The sequence below is a fragment of the Marmota flaviventris genome, chromosome 4, assembly GCF_047511675.1.
Source record: "Marmota flaviventris isolate mMarFla1 chromosome 4, mMarFla1.hap1, whole genome shotgun sequence".
Classification (NCBI taxonomy): Eukaryota; Metazoa; Chordata; class Mammalia; order Rodentia; family Sciuridae; genus Marmota; species Marmota flaviventris.
The window spans coordinates 24,807,272-24,834,658 of record NC_092501.1 but is presented as its reverse complement, the minus strand read 5'-3'; the positions used below and the strand labels follow the sequence as shown (position 1 = coordinate 24,834,658).

The 27,387-nt window shown below is 46.0% G+C and overlaps 2 protein-coding genes across 4 annotated transcripts in view; one reads left to right on the top strand and one right to left on the bottom strand.

Moving 5' to 3' along the window:
* Pdcd11 (programmed cell death 11) overlaps positions 1-20,829 on the top strand; it is a 44,315-nt gene extending 23,486 nt beyond the window's left edge. The window contains exons 19-36 of one of the 2 annotated variants that reach the window (XM_071610942.1): positions 122-237; positions 2,822-3,363; positions 4,169-4,231; positions 6,763-6,871; positions 8,572-8,661; positions 8,866-8,968; positions 9,402-9,579; positions 12,935-12,991; positions 13,588-13,710; positions 13,920-14,042; positions 14,658-14,958; positions 15,155-15,268; positions 15,893-16,042; positions 16,281-16,528; positions 17,250-17,418; positions 17,990-18,143; positions 18,587-18,752; positions 19,805-20,829. In XM_071610942.1, coding sequence (XP_071467043.1) covers positions 122-237; positions 2,822-3,363; positions 4,169-4,231; positions 6,763-6,871; positions 8,572-8,661; positions 8,866-8,968; positions 9,402-9,579; positions 12,935-12,991; positions 13,588-13,710; positions 13,920-14,042; positions 14,658-14,958; positions 15,155-15,268; positions 15,893-16,042; positions 16,281-16,528; positions 17,250-17,418; positions 17,990-18,143; positions 18,587-18,752; positions 19,805-19,976 — 2,978 coding nt within the window. In that variant the 3' untranslated portion in view covers positions 19,977-20,829. Of the gene's footprint in view, positions 1-121; positions 238-2,821; positions 3,364-4,168; positions 4,232-6,762; positions 6,872-8,571; positions 8,662-8,865; positions 8,969-9,401; positions 9,580-12,934; positions 12,992-13,587; positions 13,711-13,919; positions 14,043-14,657; positions 14,959-15,154; positions 15,269-15,892; positions 16,043-16,277; positions 16,529-17,249; positions 17,419-17,989; positions 18,144-18,586; positions 18,753-19,804 lie in introns of both variants that reach the window. The other variant, XM_027929875.2, reaches the window with a different exon arrangement.
* A 470-nt stretch (positions 20,830-21,299) lies between these two features.
* On the bottom strand, positions 21,300-26,258 carry Calhm2 (calcium homeostasis modulator family member 2). Of its 2 annotated transcripts, none has more exons than XM_027929876.2 (3): positions 25,922-26,258; positions 23,826-24,539; positions 21,300-22,241 (listed from the first exon to the last, which is right to left on the bottom strand). In XM_027929876.2, the coding sequence occupies exons 2-3, from the start codon at positions 24,378-24,380 to the stop codon at positions 21,825-21,827; spliced, it is 972 nt and encodes a 323-aa protein (XP_027785677.1). In that variant the 5' UTR covers positions 24,381-24,539; positions 25,922-26,258; the 3' UTR covers positions 21,300-21,824. The 2 variants fall into 2 exon arrangements, with proteins under 2 accessions (XP_027785677.1, XP_027785678.1); XM_027929877.2 differs by having other exon boundaries at positions 23,826-24,481.
* Between the last annotated feature and the right edge of the window lie 1,129 nt (positions 26,259-27,387).

Below are 27,387 nucleotides of genomic sequence, written 5' to 3'. Positions count from 1 at the left end.
TAATAAACCCAGGAGATATGTCTTCTTTGCTATTTTGGGTAGAAGGGTCCCAGGAGAGGTGCTGTCCTCTACACACCCTGTTTTAAGGGAATGATCATCCTTGTTTTATTCTATACTGCAGGTCAGGAAGTAGAATCTGGCCAGAAAAAAAAGGTTGTAATCCTCAATGTTGATATGTTGAAGTTGGAGGTGCATGTTTCCCTTTGTCAGGAGTTGGTGAATAGGAAATCTAAAAAGGTAAGCTATACCTGACTTCGTTTCTTTCTTTCTTTTTTGCAGGGCGGAGGGGTACCGGGATTGAATCCAGGGGCATTTACCACTGAACTTTTTCCCCATCCCATTTTTATATATTTTTAGAGACAGGGTCTCACTGAGTTGCTTAGGGTTTTCTTAAGTTGCTGAGGCAGCTTTGAACTCGCAGTCCTCCTGCCTTAGCCTCTCAAGCTGCTGGGATTACAGGCGTGCACCACCAGATCCGACCTTGATTTGTTTCTGTGGAAGCCTCACAGACTTGTAGCTCAAGGGGTTATAATACAGGCATCTGGAGGTATGGTGACTGGGTGCCTCAATCTGTCTAGGACATGTCTGAATTTTTTTTTTTTTTTTTAAAACATGGATCTTTATTTTATTCATTTATTTAAATGTTGTGCTGAGACTCTTACCCAGGGCCTCACACATGCTAGGCAAGTACTCTGCCACAACTCTAGCCTCTGATTTTTTTTTTAATATTTATTTTTCAGTTGTAGTTGGACACAAATACCTTTATTTTATTTATTTATTTTTATGTGGTGCTGAGGATCAAACCTAGGGCCTTGCACGTGGTGCTAGGTGAACGTTCTACTGCTGAGCCACAACCCCAACCCCCGTTTTTTTGTGTTTTTTTTTTTTAATGTTTCTTTTAGTTGTAGTTGGGCACAATACCTTTATTTTATTTGTTTGTTTTTGTGTAGTATTGGGGATTGAACCCAGTGCCTCACGCATGATAGGCAAGTGCTCTACCACTGAGCCACAACCCCAGCCCAACATGTCTGATTTTGACCTCTTATCTTGGTGAGGTTAAGAGGACTAACTTTCACTGAAGTTCAGGTAATAAATTACATGGTCACCCTATCTTTAGGGCCACGTGGATAATGTAGATGAGTGAGTAGGTCGTGTGAATCAGGGAGTGTAGGGCTAAGACCCTGACAGATGAGAATATGTACCTACCCATACCAAAGGGGCGTAGAGTATTTTGTTCCATCCTATTTCCAGGTGGGAATATCTGTATCTAATGCCTTGATTTTTATTTTTTTTTAATATTTATTTTTAGTTGTAGTTGGACACAATACCTTTATTTTATTTATTTATTTTTATATGGTGCTGAGGATCGAACCCAGGGCCTTGCATGTGCTAGTCAAGCACTTTACTGCTGAGCCACAACCCCAGCCCTAATGCCTTGATTTTTAAGAGATGACAGAATTTGGATTTTTGTTTGAATGAATGTAGAAAATGTTGGAAACTAATTTGATTTTTACAAAACATTGTATGAACCAAACAAAACAGGTCTGGTTGGTTCTAACCTCCAGGCTGCACATCCTCACTCCTGGTGTGCCTCTTATGCTATGCTTTTGTGTGAGGTAAAAAAAAGTATTTGAGGAAAATCTGAAAATTAGTAGCATTTTCTTCTGGTGACAGATGAGCAGGTTGAGTATTTTTTTATTCAAAAGTCTTGGAACCAGTTCAGAGTTCAGTTTTTCAGATTGGAATATTTTCAGTAGTTGAGTACTGATACGATTCAAAAGGTTTTGGATTTTAGAGCATTTTGGGTTTTAGATTTTCTGATTAGGGGCGCTGGGGATGTGGCTCAAGCAGTAGTGCGCTCGCCTGGCATGCGTGCGGCCCGGGTTCGATCCTCAGCACCACATACAAAACAAAGATGTTGTGTCCGCCGATAACTAAAAAATAAATATTAAAATTCTCTCTCTCTCTCTCTCTTAAAAAAAAAAGAGTCAGTTTCTTCTTAAAAAAAAAAAAAAAGATTTTCTGATTAGGAATGTGCAACCCATATTTATTTGGTCTTCATCCTAAGTACTTATTAAGCACCTAATTGCATGAAGTATGGATTAAAATTACCTAAATATAATCCTTGACCTTGAGTTACTTATAGTTTTAAAACTTTAGGAGAGACAAAGGGAGAACAGAAAGCAATACTATGGTACTGGGGATTGAACCCAGGGGCATTTAACAATTGAGCTAAGTCCCCAGCCCTTTTTATTTTTTTAATTTTGAGACAGGGTCTTGCTGAGTTGCTTAGAGTCTTACCAAGTTGCTGATGCTGATCTCAAACTTGAGATCCTCCTGCTTCAGCCTCCTGAGTCACAACTGGGATTTTGAGAAAAGTCAGGTTGGGTGCCTTGTGCATGATGATCTCTTCGTAATGATACTGGCTGAATGGTGGAAGTAGTGAACATATTGGTAGGAGAGTCACAGGATTGAGAGTTAGGACCCACCATGTCTTAAGGCCAAAGAGCCACCAAGAGATCACCTGGCTATGCATCAGAATTGTCTAAATAACTTCTAAAATTTCAGAACTAACTAGTTCTAGGATAGGGCCAAGAAATCTGAATTCAAAACAGAAATTAAGTCCAGGTGACTCTGATAGGTTCTATGAGTTGTGTTCAGATTGGGAAAGCTGGTTCTGGGGAGGGAAAATTAGTTGGTTACAGCTTAGTCCTCTGGACACCAGAAGGTTTCTCCAGTCTCACCCTGCCTGGTGAGGCCAAGAACAAGTGATGCTGCTGGGTAAGGAGAGCAGGGATGATTGCTTTCTTCTCTCTTCCAGCTGAAGAAAGGCAGCAAACACCAGGCCATCGTGCAACACCTGGAGGAGTCCTTTGCTGTGGCCTCCTTAGTGGAGACTGGCCACCTGGTAGCTTTCTCCCTGACCTCTCACCTCAATGACACCTTCCGCTTTGACTCAGAGAAATTGCAGGTGGGACAGGGTGTCTGCCTAACCCTCAAGACCACAGAACCAGGAGTGACGGGTCTTCTTCTGGCTGTTGAGGGGCCAGCGGCCAAAAGGACCATGGGAGAGACCCGGAAGGATTCTGAGACAGTTGATGAGGATGAGGAGGGGGATCCAGCTCTGACTGTAGGGACTAAAAAGAAGCACACCTTTGTTATTGGGGACATTCTCACTGGGACTGTCAAGTCTGTTAAGCCCACTCATGTGGTTGTGACTCTGGAAGATGGCATTGTTGGCTGTATCCATGCGTCCCATATCTTGGATGATGTTCCAGTGGGCACCTCTCCTACTACCAAGCTGAAAGTTGGGAAGACAATCACAGCCCGAGTGATTGGTGGACGAGATGTGAAGACTTTTAAGTATGGAGGCTTTGAGGGATGGGCTGGCTTTGAGGGGAAGTTGTCATAATATGAGGGGAATATAGGCAGATTTCAAAAAGTTGCATATAAATCAGATTCTCTAAAGAACGCTTTAGCACGATATCTTACAAAAATAGGGAGTGGTGGTGAAGAGTGTGGGTTTTAAGTCAGACTCTGGGTTTGAATTCCAGATTGACCATACCCAGGTGCTAGTAATTACTTAATTCTCTGAATTTTATTTCCTTGATTTGTAAAGTGAGAGTAATTGTAGTGATTACCTTGTAGGGCTGTGGGGAAGACTGAGAGAACATGTATGGTGTGTGCCTAGTAGGCTGCATGGCTAATGGCTCTTGCTCAGTATACATCAGCAGTTTTCATAATCCATCCTCCACTTCACACCTTAATTACACTCACTTTAAATCTGTTATATGTTTTTCTAATGGAAATCCATGCTATAACAAGAAAAGTCAAAAAAGAGTTCAAAGTCTGCTTGTGAATTTCAGGAACTAAGTGGATCTTCAGTAAGTCATATATCCTTTTTAGGCCTCAGTTTCCTTGTTTCTAGAACAAAGGAGTTAGGAATGTTCTTTTCAGTCCTAAAAGATGAGACAAACCAGCTCCTTATCATTTACTGCAAGGGATGAGAGTGGACACATTCCTCTCAGACTGACACATTTCCATCCATGGTGGTACAGGAGGGTGGTGGCTTAGGTGTGGTTTGTAGTGGAGTAGATAGAAGTCCTGATTTCCAGATCACCATGTTCCAGAGAATAAGAGAAGTGATTTGATTTGTTTGTTTCTCTAGGTTTCTCCCAATCAGTCATCCCAGATTTGTTCGAACTATCCTGGAGCTGAGTGTTCGGCCAAGGTGAGGGGGATCCTAGTGGCACAGTCCTATTACTGAAAGAGATTTGAACTTTGGAATCAGGAATCCTAAGTTTTCATCTTGATTCTGTATTATTTTGCCTCATTGATGAGAAAGGCTGTGAAGGGAGGCTGAGGCAGGAAGAATGCAAGGTTGAGGCCAGCCTCAGAAGCTTAGTGAGACTGTCTCAAAAAATTAAAAGGGCTGGGGATGTAGCTCAGTGATAGAATGCATGTTTAGTGGGACCGAGGTCATGGCTCAGCAGTAGAGTGGTAGAGCACTCGCCTGGCACATGAGCACCACATAAAAATAAATAAAATAAAGGCATCGTGTCCAACTATAACTAAAAAATTTTTAAAAAGAATGCATGTTTAGCATGTGCCTCAATCTCCCTGGGGGAGCCGTCCAGGTTGCCATATGCACCTGGGGCTATTACAGAAGGAACTCTAAAGCAACTTCCAAAGAGGAAGGTCTGGTCAGCATCTTGAAGGGATCAGCATAGAAAGCTAATACTTCTGAGAGGCCTTGTGCATGACATAATGGAAACAGTCCTGGGACATTGAGTTCCAGATGCTGACCATACTTTTGGAATTTTAAGAGTCAGGCCTGTGGTTTTAAAATAATGAGATTTGATGAATGAACCACACTTCTATTTGCTTACTTCTTGGTTTCCTTAATTTTTTAGATTTTGATTCTGTCCACTCCAGTCTTTGTTGTGAAATTAAAGAGACTTCATCATGTTAGTGGTTTTAGTCTTTACATCTTCACCTGAGTTGTGATGTCATATTTTAATTGGACCCATAATTAGTATTGAAGTCAAAGAGTTTATTAAAACTGAAGGTGGTTGTCTTAAACTAATAGATACTGCCAGGGATAAGTTAGTGAACTCTGTGGGAAGACTCACTGTGGTCCTGAGAGTGCCTGTTGCCTGTCATCGTTACTGTTGTCATTGGTCTACCCTCCTATCCTGGGAGACTGTGGTATAAACCAGAGTGGCAGTGCCTGGCTGTGGCAAAGCAGGCCAAGCCAGAACATGAATAGATTTATTGAAGAGGTGGGAAATGCAGAGATATAATAACAAATAGACAAATCCCAGGACTTCTCTCTCCTCCAGGCAGCTGTGTTGTATTGTAACTTATTTTAATCTCAGGGACCCTGAGAAACATGGTATGAACATTATATGATATTTTTCTCATGCTTACATTTTATTTATTTATTTTGGTACTAAAGATTGAACCCAGGGCACTCTACCACTGGAGCCACTTATCTAGCCCTTTCTAACTGTTGTATTTTATTTATTTTTATGTAGTGCCAAGGGTTGAACCCAGTGCCTCACACATGCTAGGCAAGTGCTCTGCCACTAAGCTACAGTCCCAGCCTTTATCTTTTGAGACATGGTCCCACTAAGTGAGGGCCTCACTGAGTTGTTGAGGCTGACCTCGGACTTGTGATCCTCCTGCCTCAGCCTCCTGAGTTGCTGGGATTAAAGGTGTGCCCCACTACAACCCAGCCCTGTGCTTATGTTTTAAAATAAATATTTGGAAATCAGGATGAAAAACATTTAATTGATTATTTTTATCAGTTTACATGAACTTTCACTTGCTTTATTTCATTCACTATTTTGTTTTTGATATCTATCCATTTTTGTGTCTATAGATAAAATAGCAACCTGTCCTGTGATTGTGCCAAATTGTACAGATTCTCAAACTAATGGATGACATTTGGGGTTGTTTACAATTTTTCTCTAAATTATATAAAAATATTAAAAATTATACCATAGTGAACTTGCTGTATTGGACGTACACGTAAGGATTTCTCTTGGGTAGAATTAGTGGGTCACAGGATATGTGCCCTTGCAACTTTAGTGTAGGAAGGTACCATTTTCAACCAGCACTTGTAATCATGTTTTGCATTTTTGCCAGCATTACTTGTATCATTTTATTGATGAGGGTTTTTTTGGTTGTTGTTGTTTAAGAAATTATTTGAAAAGTAGGGGTAGTACTTCATTATTTTGGGGGAGGGAAAGTGATTTTTGGACTGGTAACTTTCATATCCCATGACTTTTTTGCTTTTCTGAAGAAAATAGAGGAGGGGCTAGCAGAGGGTCCAAGTTCTGGTTTTGAGTCAAGCCTTGACTTTAGCTCCTATTTCAATAATGTACAACAGGCTTAATATCTACCCTGCCTAATTCATTATGAGATTGTTGTTAAGTTCCATGAAATTATTTGTGAAAGCAGTTCTGCAAATTGTAAAGCAAAAGCTAAAGTACTATGAAAGAAGTAAAACATTTTTATTTCCTAATTTTACAGAAATTGTTATAGTCTGGTTCATGCCTACATAAATGACATAGAAAAGATTAACCCTGGGTCAGTATTGTGAGGATTTCCCTTTAAGGAGAGAAATCAGCCATAGAGGGTAGGTAAGAGTAGGGTAATCCTCTACAATTAGTTCACAGCCAATTAGGGGAGATGGTTTCAAACTAGAAGCCTCACCTAGAGGTTGTTTTATGTTTTCCATTGTCTTTCTGCAAACAGTGAGCTGGAGGAGGATGGCCACACTGCTCTTAACACTTATTCTGCCAGTCCCATGGAGAAGATTAAGCAGTACCATGCTGGTCAGATCGTGACTTGCTTCTTAAAGAGGGTGAGTAGTTGCTGCTCTGCAATGTGAGGTGGTAGTCTTTCAGAAAAGAAAGGGTGGGGGGGGGGCGTGAAAGCTGGAGACATAGGCCATTAGGACTGGGCATTTGGTTCTGTGTTTGCTAGCTACCATGCTGAGCTTGTGAGAGATGACATGTGGCCTCTGCTCCTAGAAAACCTCTGATCTGATCAGGGAGGTAAATTATATTTTTTAAAACAAGTATCAAGTCCTTTGCAATTCACCATGTTTATAGATTAATTGTATAAATGGGGACAAAAATAGACCATAGGGCAAGATTTGAAATAAGTATAATACTAGGTTTATAGTCTTGCGTTTCATTAAGTTCACCGGTAGTACAAAACAGTATATAATCAGGTACCAGGTTATATGTTCTTTTTTTTTTTTTTTTTTGGTGATGCTGGGAATTGAACCCAAGGCCTTTTGCATGTAAGGAAAGCACTCCACCAATTGAGCCAAATCCCCAGTCCCAGGTTGTGCATAGTGGTTTCTTGTTTTATTGTATTGACTTGAACCTTGGGGTCTGTGTTTATGGCAGAACACTATAAACAGTGAATAATCAAATCTAACCCCAAGTGGAATAGAAGTTCCAAAAAGGAGAGATCAGCATAATCATACCCATTAGAGCCTACCAACAGAGGAAATTGGACTGGCCTTGAATTTTAGGGGTACCTCCTCTTAGTTGCCAGAACCTCTTCCATAAACAACTGAGCATGTCAGTGATGCTTGATCTCTTTAGTTATCTACTACCTATAGATGTCCATAAACCCTGAATGCCTTTACAATAGAGTATAAGGCTCTTCCTGAGCTAACCTTAGGCACCTGTGTACCTGTCTCTCTGAAAACTCCCTGTCTTTTTCCTTCCTGTACACATCATGGTTTCTATACCTTGAGTACTCTATTCCTATTGCTTACTACCCTTCAGGGTTCAGCACAGAGTCCCTTTCCTGATTACTCATTATCAGTACTCCTGTAGTGTTTTGTACTCTCTGTATGTCGCTTATGGCTCTGTTATTTACATGTTCTTTCAACTTACTGCTTAGACCACAGTTTCCTCAAAGGCAGCACCTGGCTTGTATTTATCATAATGCTCTGTGCATAGTGGCTTCTTGTTTTATTGTATTGACTTGAACCTTGGGGTCTTTGTTTATGGCAGAACACTATAAACAGTAAAGAATCAAATCTAAATTGATCTATAAATAAGATGTTGGGGGTTGAGGATATAGCTCAGTTGGTAGAGTGCTTGCCTTGCAAGCACAAGGCCCTGGGTTCAATCCCCAACACCTCAAAAAAAAAAAGCACTAAATAAGATGGTGGCCCATGGAGATGATGAACAATCAACAATCAGTGGGCATAGCCAATCATGCAGGAGGGTAGAGAAGCTGGTAGGATTGATCCTGATGCATGAAGACATCTTTGAGGTCCTTATTTGCCTCAAGTGAGAAGTTGAGGAGGGATGCATGTTCTGCCAGACTGTCTAACCAAGGCTGTGGTAGGCTCTGGATGAAGCCTGTGAGAAGTGGAGATTGGGTCAGGCTGGTGGGGTGGAGGGCTGGACTGCAGTCCCTTGGAAAAGTGTGGGATTAAGACCTTTTCAGGCTTGTGGTTTTAAGAGAGTATGTTAGTAGGGAAGAGAAGGGATGATTGTATTTATTCTATCTCATAGCTCCTGTTTTTTTCCCCAGTATAATGTGGTTAAGAAATGGCTTGAGGTGGAGATTGCACCAGATATCCGGGGGAGAATTCCCTTGTTGCTCACTTCTCTTAGCTTCAAGGTCAGTGTGCATTAGATCTCTGGAAAGGAGGCCCAGGCTTCTGAAGCTTGACTGTCTGATGTGTGTTCCCAGTGGGTACAAAGAATTCTGTACTTACTTAGGGATTGGTTTGGGAGGTGTTTACTGTGGATATTTAAATGTTAGGGTTTTGGATAAATGACAGGCATTTCTTGAAGCATCAGAAGAATTTTTTTTTCCTTCCAGGTTCTGAAACATCCAGATAAGAAGTTCCAGATTGGACAGGCCTTGAGGGCCACCGTGGTTGGCCCAGACTCCTCCAAGGCCTTCTTGTGTCTCTCACTCATAGGTGTGGTAATGAAGGGGTGCCTGGCCGGGGAAGGGAAGGGAAGCAAGGGGCAAGAAAGGGGAGAAGAAGGGAGAGGAAGGCATCTTCAGTTATTGCCCAGGTTAAAGGATGCCTTCAGAGTTGGAATCTGTGTAAAGCCAAGTATGATTTATTCTGGGAAGTTTTTCTCTTGGTGCTTTTCTCTCTGGGCTGTGTTTCTTTACCACTGTCAGAGTACCTTTACTTACAGTTATTATTTCAGGTCCCTCAGAAAGAGTTGTCCACCATGTAGTTCTGGGATTCTTGCTATATGGTGTTGTGAGCTAGGTCTTTGTGATCCTTCTGGTCTGTTCAGCATGGATGCCCCAGGTCTGGGCAGCCTCCATTCTCCCAGCCTGTGGTAGAAGAGTATTCCAGTGTTTTCTTCCCTCAATCTGGTTCCTTCTCCCACCAGGTCCTCACAAGCTTGAGAAAGGAGATGTGGCCATGGGCCGAGTGGTGAAGGTGACACCTAATAAGGGGCTGACTGTCTCTTTCCCCTTTGGGAGGATGGGAAGGGTCAGCATATTTCACGTTAGTGACTCCTACTCTGAGACGCCACTGAAGGACTTCATTCCCCAGAAAGTTGTCAGGTATGCCATGTTTCCTTCCTCTTTTTGCCTTCTGTGGAATTGCTGGATTTTTTTTTTTCTTTTGTAGAAGTAATCCATGATTTGATACTGGAAATAAAACAAGTATATAAAAAAGTTAAAATGTGAATTTCTATCACTTCTCTCTGTATCCATCAGTTTTTACCATTATACACACATGTACGTATAATTTTCCTTTCTATAGTAGTAGAGTTTTGCAACTGTCTTTTCCTTGGAGCAGTTTATCACAGACTTCTTATTTTTTAAAAAATTTATTTTTTAGTTGTAGTTGGACACAATACCTTTATTTTATTTATTTATTTTTATGTGGTGCTGAGGATCAAACCCAGGGCCTTGCACCTGCTAGGTGAGCGCTCTACCACTGAGCCACAACCCCAACCCTTCTGTTACCTTATTTTTAATATTTGTTTAATATTTCATTACCCATTTCTTATCAAAATTTATCTAACCAGAGCTGGGGATGTGGTGGTACATGCCTGTAATCCCAGGCACTTGGGAGACTAAGGCAGAAGGATCAAAAGTTCAAAGCCAGCCTCAGTAACTCGGCAAGACCTGTCTCTAAATAAAATATTAAAAGGGGGTGGGGGCATGCTCAGTGGTTAAGCACCCCTGGGTTCAATCTCCAGTACCCAAAGCGGGGAAGATTATCTGACCTGGTCTCTGTTGATAAGCAATAATGTTAAAGTGAATATCTTTGTATATATGTTTTGGATACTAGAGCAAGTATACCTTGGAAATAAATTTCTAGATGTGAAAATAATGGATCAAATGTCATTATGCATTTTGCCAAATTACCCTCCAAAAAGATTATGCCAGCTTATTTCCCCATCAACAGTATGCAGCATATGACTCTTTCTCACATCCCTACAAACACTGGATATTCTTGGATCTTCCTTCCTTCTTTCCTTCCTTCCTTCCTTCCTTTTCTTTCTTTTTCTGTTTGTCTTTCTGTCTGCCTACCTTCCCCTCCCTCCCTCCCTCTCTCTCTCTTTCTCTTCCTCCTTCTCTCTTCTTTCCTTCCTTCTCTCCTTTTCTTCTCCCTCCTTCCCTCCCTTCCTTCCTTCCCCCTCCTCCCTCCTTTCCTATCCAGGACCTCACACGTGCCAGGCTAGATCTCTATCACTGAGCTACTTTTCCAACCTTTTTTATTTTTCATTTCAAGATAGAGTCTTGCTAAGTTGCTAGGTTCAGGCTGTCCTCAAACTTGAAATTCTTTCTGCCTCAGCCTCCTGAGTTGCTGGATTATAAGTGTGTGGTGTATGCCACTGTACCCAGAATCCTGGGTATTTTTAATTTTTATCATAGCCATTGGTTAAGCAGAAATCGATGTCTCAAAAAAAAAAAAAAAAGTATTGCTGTGAATCTCAATGCAAAAACTATGATGATGATAAATAGTATAGCAGACACAAGGGTGTTTCCTTTTAATTTGCATTTTTCGTATTATTCATTTTTATTGACTATTTTACATTTGTTCTGTTTTGCCTGTCCAAGTCACTTGCTCATTTTTATTTGATACATTTTCTTAATTTGAAATAACTGATCCATAGGTGTTTTCTATAAATGTATAGTAAGCTTTTGGGGTTGGGTAGAAGGGGCTTTATTTATGAACTATTTCATGTGCCCTAAAATGAACCTACCTCATTTAGAGTTTAAGACTATTTTATAGCTTGAATATATACTGGTGTTGAAAGGGTAGGTTTTAGCTTAATATAATAAAGTTGGCTAGTAGTTAGAACAGAGCCCTTCAGGAGGCAGAGACTGGAGAATATTCATTGCCCTCTCTCATCTCAAGTATCCCAGTCACTAGTACCTCCTAAATTTTCAACGACCTATCAGATCTAACAACACAGAAATAACCAGGGCTTGGGAAAATAAAAAAAGAATAAGTCTCAGGATCTCCAGAGTCCTCTCTGGTTTGTTTCTTGAGGCTTACAAAATGAAGGTGAATTTTTAATAGTGTATTTATTTTAAATACTTTTTGTGACAGCCAGACTGCTGAGTAGCATTAAGTTGCAGTTTCATTTGTCAGATGAGAGTAACAAATTACTTGCTTAAGGTTAGGTGATCTCTTGAGACCTTTCTTGTTCTGAGGGCCCTGATGCCTATTATAAAAAGAGATATCAAACTGTGGGAAAAATTTGGATTGTATTATTGCTGAGATCTTTTTTACTTCTAAGATTCTACACTTTAAAATTACCACTTAGGATTATAAATGAATTGCCATTTTGGATGAAATAGTTTATAAACACAAGAGTCAACCTTGCTTTCCCATCAAAACCTTCCCTGCTCAAGTTTTACTGATCCACTACTTCTGAACTGCTATTTGTGTCTTCAGTAGATCTTTCCTTGGTTGTGGTCTCTTGTGGTTAATCTGTCTTGTCTGTCTCTCTCTCACTGTCCTAAGATCAGACTCTCAGACACTCTTGGGATCTAATGTAGGACTAGTCTCATCTCTCTCCCTCTCTCTCTTTCTCTCTCTCTCTCTCTCTTTTTTTTTATATATATATATTTAGTTTTAGGTGAAAAAATATATATATGTATGTATTATGTTTATTTTTTTTAGTTGTAGGTGGACACAGTACCTTTATTTTATTTTTATGTGGTGCTGAGGATCGAACCCAGTGACTCACGCATACTAGGCAAGCGCTCTACCACTGAGCCACAACCCCAGCCCTGGTCTCATCTCTTAAATGCACATACACCTCAACTTGTGTGTGTAGAAGGTTCTATCCCAATAAACCCATTGTAATTTGAAAATATTTTGAGTCGAAATGCATTGAATTCGCCTCACCTACCAAACATCCAGCTCAGCCACACTACAGAGCATTGTTTCCCTTGTGATTGCGTGACTGGCTGGGAGCTGGGGCTTGCTTCTACATCACCAGAGCACATTCTACTGCTTGTCACTGGCCTGGGAAAAGATAAAAACTCAAAGTATGGTTTCTACTGAATGCATACTACTTTCACACTATTTTAAAGTTTAAAAAAAATAAAATCTTAAACCCCTTGGAAGTCAGGGACCATGTGTACAAGGAGTATGACTCTTTGAGCCTTCCAGAGAGCTTTCACATCTTTACTTTTTTTTTCCTAACACCTTTCTTGGGTAAGGAGACTAGGTAGTGCTGTTTTTACTTGACAGACTAGTAAACTAAGGTCTGGAGAGGTGATGTGATTTAACTAGAGTTCCTTAGTAGGTTTTCAACAGAACAAAGTAGAACCCAGGCCTCGTGTCTCTTTGCTCTTGCCTCTTGTTCACCTCTGGGAAAGACAGCTGAGGCCCTTTGATGTTTCCACAGATACCGACAATGACTATTTCCTCCTTTTGCTCTCCTTCCAGATGTTATGTCCTCTCCACTGGAGACCATGTATTAACTTTATCACTGCGATTGTCCAGGTGAGTATCCATGTTGTTGGGATAGGAAGGGAGGAAGACTCAAGTCAGAGGACTGAGGGGCAGCTACATGTGCCTGACATGGAATTTTGGACTTGCCACCTTTCTTCTCTGCTCATCCACTTTATACCCTGAAACTCTTATCCACATAAGCTGGGGACATTCAGATTGCTGGAAGAACCCTGTCTGCTCAGGCTCTTGTTTCTCAGGGAGACGTTCAGACATCCAAATGTAGGTGGTAAGAGAAGAGGGGAGATGGATTAATCTCAGGATTTCCATGGTTGGGCATGAGTGTGGCACGAAAGGGATGAAAGTCCTCATGCTCGGTGGATAGAAATGGGTATTTATAAGGCCAATTTGTAGGTTTGACTTCTTACTGACTTGGTCATCTTCTCCCAGTTTCTGCATGGTTGGCTCTTGGGCAAGCATCCCTGGCCTGACAGAACTCCAGGAGAATATAGTCTAGGTGTGGAGATTATTTCCTATGGATAGATCCAGAGGTGTATTCTTACATGCAAAGTACAATTATTGCAGGTGAATTGGGGAGGGTGGGAATGAGAGGCTAAAGCTGTGTGTACGTAAGCCTTTTATTCCTTTAGGACAAACCCAGAGACCAAAAGCAAAGTAGAAGATCCAGAAATTGATTCCATCCAGGATGTTAAGGAAGGGCAGCTCCTGAGGGGCTATGTGAGGTCCATCCAGCCAAATGGTGTGCTCTTAGGGTGAGTGAAGTGGTCCTTGGGACTTGGACCCAGACAAAATGCTTGATGATGTGTTCTGGTTTACAAAGCCCACTTTATCCTGCTGAAATCCAGGAGCTCTCTTTGTTATAAATGTTGTCACAACTTGGGTCCTTGTGAAAGTGAAGTTGCTAGATGTGGCTGGGATCCTATGGTATCCATGACTTCAGGACTTGTCTGTCTCCTTCCAGTCTTGGCCCCTCAGTTGTTGGTTTGGCCCAGTACTCACATGTCTCCCAGCGCAACCTGCCCAACAAGGACCTTTATCACGAATACCTCCCAGAAGGAAAACTGCTCACCGCCAAGGTCCTAAGGTAGGTGCCTTCTCTCCCTCGCCATCATTCTGTCCCTCTGTGATAGAAATCAGCCTCCTTTCTCTAGGTACAGATTTCCAGGCTGATGTTAAATATAGTGGCTTGACTGGGCATGGTGGTGCACACCTATAATCTCAGTGACTCCAGGAGGATCACAAGCTCAAAGAATAAGTTCAAGGCCAGCTTGGACAATTTAGTGAGTCTGTATTTCGAATTAAAAAAATAAAAAGGGCTAAGGATGATAGTGGTCGAGTACTCCTGGGTCCAGTCCCTAATCCTAAAAAAACAAACATAATAGCTGGTGTTGGAGTGCTTGTCATGTTCAGATGAGCAAAAGGCTTTTGTTTAGAACCCTCTACCCAAGTCCCAGCCTCAATCCCTTGAACAGATGTGGCCCCTATTGGGGATAATGAAGCAGGGGGCATCACAAATGTCCCCTGAATTTTTACGAGCATAGTACAACATGCACGTCATTCTGAGGATACTGAGTGTATTGCCGTAGTAAGTGGGGCAGGGCCTGGAGCCAGGGATGCTGAGGAGAGGCCTAGCTGCCTATGGTGCCCTGTGTGCTTTTTGCTGTCCTCACTTTCTGCCCTTGCCCTCTTCCTGTCATAGCCTGAACCACCAGAAGAACCTGGTAGAGCTCTCATTCCTCCCCAGAGACACTGGGAAGCCTGACGTATTTTCCGCTCCCCTGGAGCTGCCACTTCTGAAGCAAAAGGAAAGGAGAATAGAGACTGAAAAGCAAGACCAAAAAGGAGAAAAGAAGGAGAAAAATAATCAGAAAAGGAAAGAAACAAAGAACCAGAAGGGGCAGGAGGAGGTGAAGGTGCCCAGTAAGGAGAAGAAAGAGCCCCAGAGGCCACAAGTGAAGAGGCAGGATAAACGGGAGCGCCAGGAATCTGGGAATGAGCAGGTAAGTCCCTCAGGGAGGATTGAGCCTCATCTCCTGAACAAAGGAGTGTTTGAGAAGCCATCCACAGCTGCCCAGGTTTCTCTAGGATTGAGAGCAGCCTGTGGGGCTAGGCACAGGGTAGTGTAGGGAGGAGAGGGACAGCATTCAGCTGGGTGCTAGAGGAGACACCTGGGCATTTTCCCACCTGACATCTCAGGAAAGAGCAAACAAGAGGCAGAAGACTGGTCTGGCAGAGGAGGATGACAGTGGCGTGGAAGTGTATTATCGGGAAGGAGAAGAGGAAATAGAAGAGACAAAGGTGCAGCTCAAGGTAAAAAGCCAACCCTTGGTGCAGGGAAAGGATGCGGGGAGTGGGGTTCCTTGGCTTCCTCCCAAAGAATTAGGCTGTCTTGGACTCTGTCCTCCTTTACCTCTTCTTTTCCTGTAAAATGTGAAAGGGAGGGGGAATGCTGCTAGTTTCCTCTCCTGGTCATCGGTTCCTTGGAGGTGGGATCTCTTAACCCATGGAGTGAGCTGTGTAAAATGAACTCTAATACACACTGAGTGGCACTTCATGCAATTACAGGGGTGGGCAGATAAAGAGGAGTCTTACCTCTCTGAGTTTGTTCTCCTCTGGGAAGGAGGAGCAGGGGTACTTGAGCTGAGAAGAGGGGTCGGGGGCCCCCAGCAGGGTTTCTAGGCATCAGGTGCTTGCATCCCTATTTTCCACAGAATTTTGGTCCTGTGTCTGTCTCTGCTGTACTGTTGTTTTATACTTACGTTTTATAAATTTGTTGTTCTCTGTCACTGCTGTAGTTTCCCCAGTGAGCTGACTCCTAACTTGGTTGGGAGGCCAGGGAGGGTCTCTGCCATGGCAGGAGTATGTTCCTCCCAGTGGGCTAGGGGAATGGAGTCACTGGAGTCAAGTGCTTTCCTCATACCTGTGATCTTCCAGGGGAGGCTGACCAAGCCCGCAGACATGCCCCGGCTACAGCTTTCTTCGGGCTTTATTTGGGATGTTGGACTCGACTCTCTGACCCCAGCCTTGCCACCTCAAGAGGAGAGCTCAGATAGCGAGGAAGACGAGAAGCCACATCAAGCCACGGTGCTGTATTTTCCAGGGCTTTGTCCTTTTGAAGACACCCCTCGGTATCAGAGTCCTGTGGCTTGTCCTAGCCTGGGTATTATTCCTGGGTGGGGATGATGGGGGGATGGCACCAGTCTCAGGCCACATAGTGTTTATAGAGCTGTGCACTGCCCTGGCAGCTCTTGGCTTCTACCATGCACCTCCCCTAGGGTTCAAGGAGCACATGACTCACTCACTTTTCTGCTTTCCATAGCAGAAAAAGAAAAGCAAGAAGGAAAGGGAATTGGAAAAGCAGAAGGCAGAGAAAGACCTGTCCCGCATTGAGCAGGCTCTCATGGATCCTGGGCGACAGCCAGAATCAGCAGATGATTTTGATCGACTAGTACTAAGCTCCCCCAACAGCTCCATCCTGTGGCTACAGTACATGGCTTTCCACCTTCAGGCCACAGAGATTGAGAAGGCTCGGGCCGTGGCAGAGAGAGCCCTGAAGACCATCTCCTTCAGGTCTGGACTTTGGCTTCCTCACTGTAGGGAGGAGTCTCCAGACAGAGAGCCCTGTATTGCCCAAGTTCTAACTGCAGAGTTTGCCACCACAGGACATTTCTTTCGAGACGAGCTAGCAGTGTGGGTGACTGTCCCAGGACTCATTGGTTCCCAGGCTTTCTTTCATTGGTGTGGCCATCTGTGAAATAGATCTGCTCATTTATATTTTATGTCCTCTTAACTGAAATAGCTACAGGTGACATTTATTAGAGTCTTTACACTTAAACAAGGTACACAGTTTGGAGCAGAAGTAGAATGGGGAAGACAGCTCTGTATATACCTGGTAAAAACCCAGGTGGCCATGTTCCAGGCTGAGTAGAGTTGTTCTCTGAAGCCTAAAGAAGGATGACTAGCCTTGTTTTACTTCCTTGGGGAGAGAATCAGACCCAAGAGTCTGCTTCCAGCCCAAACCTCAGGCCAGTTTGTGACCTGGAGGTTTCCTTCCAGGAGTGGAGTTAGAAGCCAGGGGAGCCTCAGTCCTGGCAGTTGGGCAGGGGTGCAGATTCCTGATGGTGTGCAAGCTACAGTGGTGATGGGGCCTCTCAGTGTTTGCACTCGCCAATGGGATCTGAGGACATGGGTGGAGCTTAAGAGAAGGAAGTAGGCCATCAACATCCCAGGTGGGAGTGGAGGATAGTTGGGCTGAGTTGATGGCGCTTATGTGTGCCTGCTCTGCCCCCAGAGAGGAGCAGGAGAAGCTGAACGTGTGGGTGGCACTGCTGAACCTGGAAAACATGTATGGCTCTCAGGAGTCTTTGACCAAGGTCTTTGAACGGGCTGTGCAGTACAATGAGCCTCTCAAGGTCTTCCTCCACCTGGCTGACATCTACACCAAGTCTGAGAAGTTCCAGGTAAGACAGCCAGATGGCCAGCTGCAGGGTGCCTTGAGCCTCTCAAAAGGGCCCTCCTAGAGGTCCGAGGGCCAGCACTCTCAGGGAAGAAACTCTGGATTCTAGGTCCTATCCTGCCCCGGGCTCACTGCCTGATTCCTGGGCCCTAACTTTCTCATCTTCAGGTGAGAGGAGTGGTCTCTTCCCACCTGCAGTTTGGGAAACTGAGGTGAAGGAAGTGATGACTTAAGAAATGGAGGGACAGCAGACCCTGGAGTGTATGACTAGGCCACTGGCGAGGCATTGTCGACCAGGTGGTGTTCTGACCTGCTGTATCCTTCTCCTCCTGTTCCCACTGTATCCCCACATTCTTTTCTAATACAGGAACAGCCTGAAGGGCGCTGGATGAATAGGAAAACTCCCACCCTTTCCTGCCACTGCACACCTCACCTCTCCTTTGGCCTCTAGAGATGGGCCTACATGTGACTTGGCATCAGGAGCCCAAGTCTTGCTTCTCATGAATGTTGCAGCCTGTCTTTGTTGTTGTCCCTGTGAAATACCCACTCTTCAGCTTAAGCTCTCTTTCCCACAGGAAGCTGGTGAGCTGTACAACCGGATGTTGAAGCGTTTCCGTCAGGAGAAAGCTGTCTGGATCAAGTATGGTGCCTTTCTTTTGCGGAGGAGCCAGGCTGGGGCCAGTCACCGTGTTCTGCAGCGGGCCCTTGAGTGCTTGCCTACCAAGGAGCGTGAGTGTTCTCTCCTGGTTCCTGAACATGCTAGGCTCTCTGATATCTAGCAATAGGGATTGGCACCTTCTCTTCCAGGGATGGTAACTTCTGAGTTAGGAAAGCCTTATGGAGGGTATGGAGCTGTCTTTTTATATACTCATGAATACAGTGATATTTCTTACATTTTAAATGCTAAACCCAAAAGATTGGAGGGTCAAAAAGTAATTAGCATTTATTTTGTTGTCCCTGGAACCCCACACTCTCACCTATCCTGTAGTGCCCATTTGTTGTGTATTTGGCTCTAAACCCACCCCACTGTCCTTTTTCCTCTTTGCCCCTCTTGTCATAACTAGGTATTGACCCAGGAGTGGAATTAGGCTCACTCTGCCCCTGTAGCACATTGTGTTGAGTGGAGGGGTCTGTCAGTTGACTAGGTGTCTTAAGTGCTCTTCTCCCCACAGATGTGGATGTGATTGCCAAGTTTGCCCAGCTGGAATTCCAGCTGGGGGATGCAGAGCGAGCAAAAGCCATTTTTGAAAACACACTGAGCACCTACCCAAAACGCACAGATGTCTGGTCAGTCTACATTGACATGACCATCAAGCATGGCAGCCAGAAGGAAGTCCGGTGAGAGGGGAAGACAGACTGGGGCTGATTTGGCGGGGGTAGTAATGGAGGTGTTGGCCCACTGATAAGTTTTTAGCCCCAATGCAGCTCACAGTTCTCTTGTAGTATAGAAAAGCAGCTTTGACATGACTGCAAGCCCCATGGCATTCAGTTTTCCAGCCTCAAAGGCCAGCCTCTGATCCATGTTTGCACCTTTTGGTGGGAAGTGGCCTGGTCCCTGGCTTGGGAGTCAGCAGACTTGGGTTTCCATCACGATGAACACTGTGCCTGATTCATCGTGCAAAACTTTCACAGGCAGGATCTCACATATCCCCCAGCATCCCCACAAGGTAGTGAGGGTAAGAGGTAGGTAGACCAAGGTCTAGAAAGAACACGTACGTAACTCAGGCCCTTCATGAGGTTTTTTTTGTTTTGTTTTGTTTTGTTTGTTTATTTATTTTTTTAAGTTTTAGATGGACACAATATCCTTATTTTACCTTTATGTGGTGCTGAGGATCGAACCCCGTGCCTCACGTATGCCAGGCGAGCACGCTACCACTTGAGCCACATCCCGAGCCCCTCTTCATGAGTTTTAAGCATTGGTTCTCTCATGGATCTGTGCTTCATTGTAGTCCCTATTCTAGTAGCCTTGTCCCCACTCTTTGTGTGGCTCGAAGCCAGTAAGTCCTCTAGCATCTCTAAGTACCTATTCATTTGGAAAATGAAGGTGTGGTGTCACTTCAGTTTATCACAGGAATTCTTTTTTTCTTAAACAATTTTTTTAATATTTATTTTTTAGTTCTAGTTGGACAATATACCTTTTATTTTATTTATTTATTTTTATGTGGTGCTGAGGACTGAACTGAGGGCCTCGCACATGCTAGGCAAGCGCTTTACCACTGAGCCACAACCCTAGCCTATCACAGGAATTCTTAATGATGATAAAGTCAGAAGTGGGAGTGCTGGACGACAGAGGGCCCAGAGCCTGAGTGACCGCTAGCTAGGTGGGTGACCACTAGCTAGGAATCATATGACTGGGACCACGAGACATTTGCTTCTGTTCTTCCTTATAGAGACATATTTGAGCGTGTCATTCATCTGAGCCTGGCCCCCAAGAGAATGAAGTTCTTCTTCAAGCGCTATCTGGACTATGAAAAGCAACATGGCACTGAGAAGGATGTGCAGGCAGTCAAGGCGAAGGCCCTGGAATACGTGGAGGCCAAGAGCTCAGTGCTGGACGATTAGTGGCTGTCTGGCTCCACTGGACACTCAGCAGTGGGCCAGCACCACTGTCCCCTGACCCTCCTTAGGCACCTGGGCACTTGTAAAGCTATTGCCTGAGGATTTTATTTAAGTGCAGCTTTTTCTGCAGCATCTTTGGGGTAATCCTGTCAGGATGAAAAAAGAATTGGAGGCCTCCCTTCCTTTTTAAAAATGTATATATTATATTATTATTATTATCATTATTATCATCATTTTGCAGGGCTGGAGATCAAACTCAAGTCATTGCACATGCTAGGCAATCAATCACCACATTCTCTGGCCCTTGAGGTTTAATTTCTCTTTACTTGTTCTGTTTTATTATGGATTTGTGTCATCTTTTTTGAGGCTGTTCAGTGATTACAGGCAGCAGTTTGGGGGGCTCCCAGAGAAAACAAGTGTCCGTCCTTCAGGAGAGCTCCCTGAGAACCAAGAGTAGAAAGCCTAACTCCTGTGGATCTCATGGTCAGGATCCTGCTTTGTTCCTGGCAGGCTCTCAGTCCAGCCAGAGGGGTTAGTAGTTCCCAGGAAGCAAGCCTTCTGTTAAGGCATTGCCTCAGGCCAGCTAGTACCTCCTGCCCTTTAGTGGAGGCTGGGACAGGAGGACAAAAGCAGGTCCTAGAAGGGAAAATCAAAGAACCTGGATTGCTGAGAAAGCCACAAGTGTTGACTTTATGTGCCTGGTAACACTCACCCCCAGGCCCACTGTGGCCAGGTGACCTCACCTCTCCCAAGCTGGTACATCTCAGAGTTCTGGAAGAATAGTGATCCTTGCTAGTTGTTGAACCCTTTTCTTTTTGGCTTGGTCTTAAGGGAATTAAACATTTTCTCTAGCACAGCCTTGAATATCCTGAGAGCTTTTCCCTGGGAAATGACTGAGTTGTATGCCAGGAAGCAGGACAGGGATGAAGGAGAGCATCAAAAGGTTTTAAGAGGTGGTGGAGGTAACCAGGGTGAGGCTGGGAGGGAGGAGAAATTGGGGAGGGCTGATTCTTGGACATTAGCACTGGGTTTTAGGGGCTACATTTGTCCTATGAAGAACAGGATCTTTTGACTCTTGAAATTTCCAACTGAGCTTCCCTCTGAGAAAGGTCATGTTCTCTCTGGTCCAGATCAAATCAGAAAACTGAATCCAGTTGCCAGAAAATTCAGGCCTAGGACCACCCTTGCATGGACACCTGGCCCTCCCAAGCTATTTCCACTTCTGTGCTTCCTTTTAGTCTTGTCCCCTTCACTCCTGTACAGACTGGGATCTGGGATCCTGTGTGCGTGACTGCCCATTCGGTTACACAGATACCAATTTAGTCCTTTATAGTAAGAAATGATTTATCCAAAATTTAAATACATGAAATCATACCAGAGGCATACAACAGAGGACAGCTTCCCAACCATGCACCACTGAGCTCAATGTCCCTTTGCAATTAGATACAAAATTAACTGCACAATGTATTATACAAGGAACCTGCAGTGCATTTCTGTCACCTGGCTCTTCCGGCTGAAGCTTCAGCTCAGAGTCCCACCTGTCAAAAGAAAACCTATGTCATGGTTAATTGGAGTCAATTAACCATGGTCTGGAAAAGAGGCTTTTCCACAAAGCTATGACCCAAGTAGGCTAATAGCAACAGGAGAGGCTTCAGGCTTAAGAGCTCTCCTGTCAGAGCAGACTGCATTGTCCACAGGATCCTTGTGTCCTCTTCCCTGACCTGTTTGGTCAGGAATCTGTGATTTAAAAAAAAATTCCCTTCTGGTGCTGATGTGAACAGGCAGTGGGGGGAGTGGGGTTCGGTTTGGAACCAAGTGGTACCATTTGCAAAGAGTGAGTCAGGCAGGCTTTTAGGAGGCTAGCAGGGCCATCTCCACATTGTCGGGGGCTGTGCCATTGCCAGCTAGACCCTGGGCCCACTTGTGCAGGCGACTGTAGAGCGGGAGACCCTGGTTCTCCCGGTACAGATAGACACCAGTGATGGCGTTCCACTGTGGCCGTGGCTGTGTGCCTTGCACTTGGAATTTGGCGACCATCTCTTCATCATCTTTGTTGAGTGCCACAAAGCCAAAGAAACGGCGCACGTTGTTGGCTGCAAGCACCCTGGAGTGCACCTCTGCAGTGCGCTGGAACAGCTGGTCTTCGTTGGTACGGTACTGTGCCCAGTAGGCCTCCTGGCGGTAGCTGAGTGGTGAGCAGTAATGCTTGAGGCACTTGGTCAGGAACACCAGGATGGCCACCACGCCGATGAGCAGCCACCCAAAGAGCTGGCCAAAGAACGGGCAAGGATCAGGAGGGGTAGGGAGCTGTCTTGTGTCACTACCCACCCCAAGAATAGTGGAAGGAACAGATTCTGCTTCTGTGGGGAGGTAGGAAATGCAGGCCTGTTCTTTCCCTTACTTCCTTTAACTTGTGCACCTTCCCTGTTCTTAAGCTATGTTTCTTGCATGTTCTGCCACCACTTCAAGCCCAAAGGTACCCCTCCATCATTTCACCCATCAAAACCCAGTTCAGCAGTTGGGAGTGTAGCTCAGTGGTAAGAGCATTTTGCTTAGCATGTGTGAGGCCCTAGGTTTGAATGCCAGCGTGTGTACACACACACCCAACCAACTCAACTACCAGGCTTAGTCAGATGCTATCTCCAGGAAATTTTCAAAGGCCCCTCTAGGAGTGATCTTGCCTTCCTGAATCCTTCGTGGCCTGGTTCACCTTGGATCACTAACTGCCTTGATTTGAGATCACCCATGTGCTGGTCATGAATGCTTGGGTATAAACCTGTCCAAGATTATGTTGGCAAGGACCATCAAGGCCAATTGTACAGAGATCTGTGGGCATTTGATCAGCATCATTTTTTTAAATATTTATTTTTCAATTTTCAGCGGACACAACATCTTTGTTTGTATGTGGTGCTGAGGATCGAACCCGAGCCGCACGCATGCCAGGTGAGCGCGTTACCGCTTGAGCCACATTCCCAGCTCCCTTTTTTTTTTTTTTCTTTGTTGATGTCTCTGTCTACTTAGGTTTCTTACATTTCGGAGAGAAGACCTTTTCAGGAAGGTCTTCTTGTGCTCCTTCCTGTCACCCTCACCCTCTGCTTCTCTCTCTCCTGACCAACCTCCTCTCCTTCAAAATGCAGCAAAAGCTGGCCAGGATCGGGCAGTAACTGCTTCTTCCTGACTTAATGCCCTATCCTGCCCCAGGAGACCCCTTGTATCAGCCACACATGAGGCTGATCCAAGTGTTGGGTCTCAGCCTTTCTGGGACAGGAATGGGATCATCTCAGCCAACCACACTACGTTCGTTATCAGTTCACAGCCCACAGCAAATGCTTCTGAGGTGGATTACAGGCCCATGCTCACCCTGGCTAAGGTAAACGGCCTATACATGATCAAAGCTCAGTCTGAACTAGAATGTTCCTTCATTGTTAAAACTGGGATTGAGGGGCTGGGGTTGTGGCTCAGTGGTAGAGCGCTCGTCTCGCACGTGCAGGACCCTGGGTTCGATCCTCAGCACCACGTAAAAAATAAATGAGTGAAATAAAGGTATTGTGAATAAATATTAAAAAACAAAAACTGGGGTTGATGGGTATAGCTCAGTGGTAGAGTGTGCTTAGCATGGGTGAGGCCGTGGTTTCAATCCCCAGCACCAAAACCAAAACCAAACCTCTCTTAAATTGGGGCTGAAATTGACTTGTCCCACCAAACACTAATGCACAGTTTGTTAACCAGCTCTGATGCCTAATGCCAACAATCTATTGCTTTCTTGGAAACCTTAACCCCTGAGTATTGATCCCCATTCACCACCTCCTCACCACCTAGGGAGGAAGAGCCGCTTCTTGCACAGCTCCTTACCTGGGACTCGTACTTGAGCCTGCGGCTGACCTCCTCCCGGAAGCCTGACAGGTTGGCAGGGCCCTCCCCACAAGGAAACCTAGCCAGGATCTCGGTGGCATGGGCTAGTGGGAAGCCCTCTTCCTCAGCTGTGAGTGAGGAGGGGTCCACAAACTCACTGAGAGCACAGACATAGGCCTCTCCTCGAAGCAGGGAGATGACAGACCAGGTGACGGGGGCCACAGCTGCACGGCCAAGGATGGAACTTAGAAGGAGAAAGTTGGGAGCAGCTGAGCAGTTCTTGGTCCTCCGATACTGGCACTCGGCAACTAGGTTCCAGGTGTGGTTGTTGAGGATGACACCGATGAGGAAGAGTGCCAGGGCGGGCACTCCGATGGCTGTCAGCCCATACAAGTAGTTCCGGGCTGGTGAGCAGGGACAGTGGAAGGCCACCACAGAGAATAGCTCCTGGCTGCCCACTGTGCCCAGTGCTACCAGCCCATTGAAAATCATCACATCCTTGCTCTTGAAGAAGAGGGACAGGAAGCGAAAGTTCTCTGCAATCAGGGCTGCCATGGTGACTGGTTGGCTGGAGACGGAGTGGAGCAGAGGAGGCAGAAGGGAAAAGGACTGATGGTTCCAGGTGGGACTATGAAGGCGTGCAGGCTTGAGGACACCTGGAGGCAGGGCATGGTTGTACCATTTTATTGGCTACAGTAGCTGGTGTGGTGCTTCCTGCAGGACAGGAGATGGCTGATAAACATTTGCCTATGAACATGGTGGGTATGTGGGGTCTGTTGACAAAGGAGGAACCCGATCCTGTGGAACTGATGGTGGCCATTATGCTGAGTCCTTGCCATGTGTCAGGTGCTCTCCATCCCCACAATTCCTCATTGAGCTCTTCTATGGAAGGGGAGGCTTCCTGAAGGTGAGCCACTGGTCAGGGTCACACGTGACAGCTGAGATTCAAGGTCTATCTGGCTCTTTTTTTTTTTTTTTTTTTTTGCCGCCACCACCACCTCCAGGATAGGGGTTAGGAATGGCCCTGTGGTGGTAGGGGATGTGGGATGCTTTCCTTCTGGGATTTCTGGATGCTAATGTCCCAGACTGACTGACCTTGGACATTGAGAGAGTGTCAAATCTGTAGTGGTTGTCTTGGCTGGGCTGTTATTCCTCTATTTTCTCTAACTCCTGCTGACTTTGCTTGTGATCCCTGCCCTATGCAGCAGCCTCCCAGCAGCCCGGCTCCACCAAGTCCTGGGCCTGGGCCCTGCCCCACTTGCCAGCAGGAAGAAGCCTCCTTGAGGCAAGGCTGTATCTTGCCCACCACCCCTTCCGGAGGCTGCTCTGTTTGTTCTGGGCTGCAGCAGCGCTGGCAACCTGCCAGGGAGTGGGCCTGGCCTCAGGCTCCTGCAAAGTTTTTGGCCCCAACTCCTTACCCAAGCGCCACCCACAGGCCCTGAGAGACAAGCCAGGGTGTGGCCCAAATCCTCCCCATCAGGAGGATGAAAAACAAAACTCCCCAGGCTAGAGGAAGCCAGGGAGTGGAGGGAGGGGTGCACAGCAAGCAGAGGTGGTTCTTTCGGTGGTCATCACTACATCTCTGCCCGTCCCCACCTCTGCCAAGTCTGCCAGATGGGCCCAGGCAGGGCCATATGGCCATGTGGGCTCCAGGAGGAAGAGGAGAAATCTGACTCCACAACTCAGAACCAGGGGCTCCCATCTAACTGCTTGGGAAAAGGACTTTGTCTTATTGCGGGGGATACATGAGCTAATGGCAGTCCCGTCTCCCTCTTCCCTTTTGATTTCTAGGCACCTCATTAGCTCCCTGCGGGGCCCAGAGTCCATAAACCCACCCAAATTTGGGTATAAGAAGTCTGGACAGAGTGGGTGATGAGTAGAGGGTGAATCAGGCTATCTTCTGAGACCACTGTGCTGGGGACAGCCTATTTCCAGTGGAAGTGGGACCTCCTCCAACCATCAGTGCAGATAGGAGACAGACAGCTGGTGGTGGTTGGGCGGGGGACAGCTCCCTGGGACAAAACCTGGGCCACCTGAGAGGAGCCCTGCCATGCTCCTCTGACACCTGGCACACCCAGGGAGGGGCTCCTCCTTACCTGGGGCTGGCTGCAGGCACTGGTGGCCTTGGTCTCCTGAAGGCTGGACTCAGAGTAGTGGTGCAGGCGTGGGAGACTTGAGGCGGCAGTCCGGTCGCACCCTAAGTGCCTCTGCAGGCGCCCCGGGCTCCCTCCCGCTTTGCTTCTGCACGGGAGCTAAAAGTTTGAGACCAGAGGGCTTGGGGCTGGCGTCTGCAGACAGACTTAACTCCAGGCATCTACAGGCAGATCTCAAGCACCTACAGACAAATTTAACTCCAGAAAAGAGAGAAGGAAACAGTGGGATGGAACCCGCGCATCAGCGAATGGAAAAAGTGCCTCCTCGGCCAGGAGAGGAGGGTTAGGAGGGTTGGGCGGGCAGGGCGGGCGGCCGAGGGCGGCGCGAGCGGAGAGGAAGTGGAGGCGCTTGTTGAGCTGCTGCTGCCCCGACCAGCGCTGCTCGCTGCTCTTGGTGGCTGGCACTCCACCTCCGGCCTTGACCCTACCTGGTGCTCCACACAGGACGTGGTGGGGGTAGCTGGGGAGGGTCTCAGCAGGAGACAGGCAGCAGCTCTGGCCTGGATCTGCCCCCATTCCAGTTTCAAAAGCACCCCTTGCTTGATCCCACCTCTCCACCCCCCACCCCCAGCGCGCAGGCAGAAACTACTAGAAGGAGCCCCTGTTCAATTCCTAAGGTCGTGGGAGAGTGCCATCAGACAAGGTGGTCTCTCTGAGGACACAAAATGCCAGACCCCACCCCAGTCTGGCCCTTCTCCTGAGCTGTCTGCCCCTGACTGAACAAACCATCCCCCATGTGGCTCTTCCCTCCATAGTTCAGCTAAGTCCCAGAACCACTTCACATCTCTGGAAGGCTCATAGTTGAATTCAGGAGTCTAGGATCTTCTGAGGCCCAAGGGGCACAGCCTGGCTGGCAGGTGGAAATTAGGAGGCCGATTTCTTAAGGAGCTTCCCAGCCTGCCCCAGAAGTGGTCCTATCTGTGGGAGTGTGCAAGCTGAGGCTGAAGAGTCATGGGTCAGGAATGCTGAAGAAGAGAGTTCTAAGGACAGGCCACATGGCCCCTGCCAGCTCTGCAAGGCTGTGGTTCCCTGATGGTGGAACTGCTGAGGGATGAGGAAACCTTGCCCGGCTTGTCCACACGCAGGAATGAAGGGGAGAGACCATTTTGGTGTGTTTGCTTGTGTGCTTGTTTCAGACCCTCTGGCCTCAAATCCTTCCCTAAGAGCTACTTCCTTTTATCCTCACCACAGGCCTAAGAAGCAGGTCTTTTAACAACCCCTGCATGGAGCACACTGCAGCTCCTAGGGCCTAGGTGACTTGCCACAGCTCCTGTAGCTCTGGTGTTTCCACCCGGGTCTGCTGACGCAAAGCTTTACTCTTTCATTCAGGTTTGTCCCTCTCAGTATCCCTGGGCTTCCTGTTCTTACTGGTTGCCCCCACCCACCAACACATGCTTGACTGTGCTCAT

Excerpts from the sequence above, each read along its gene's own strand:
- Calhm2 (XM_027929876.2), bottom strand. The coding sequence starts at position 24,380 with ATGGCAGCCCTGATTGCAGAGAACTTTCGCTTCCTGTCCCTCTTCTTC. Across the intron at positions 22,242-23,825 it reads GGCTCAAGTACGAGTCCCAG|CTCTTTGGGTGGCTGCTCAT; the intron begins GTAAGGAGCTGT and ends TTCTTTGGCCAG.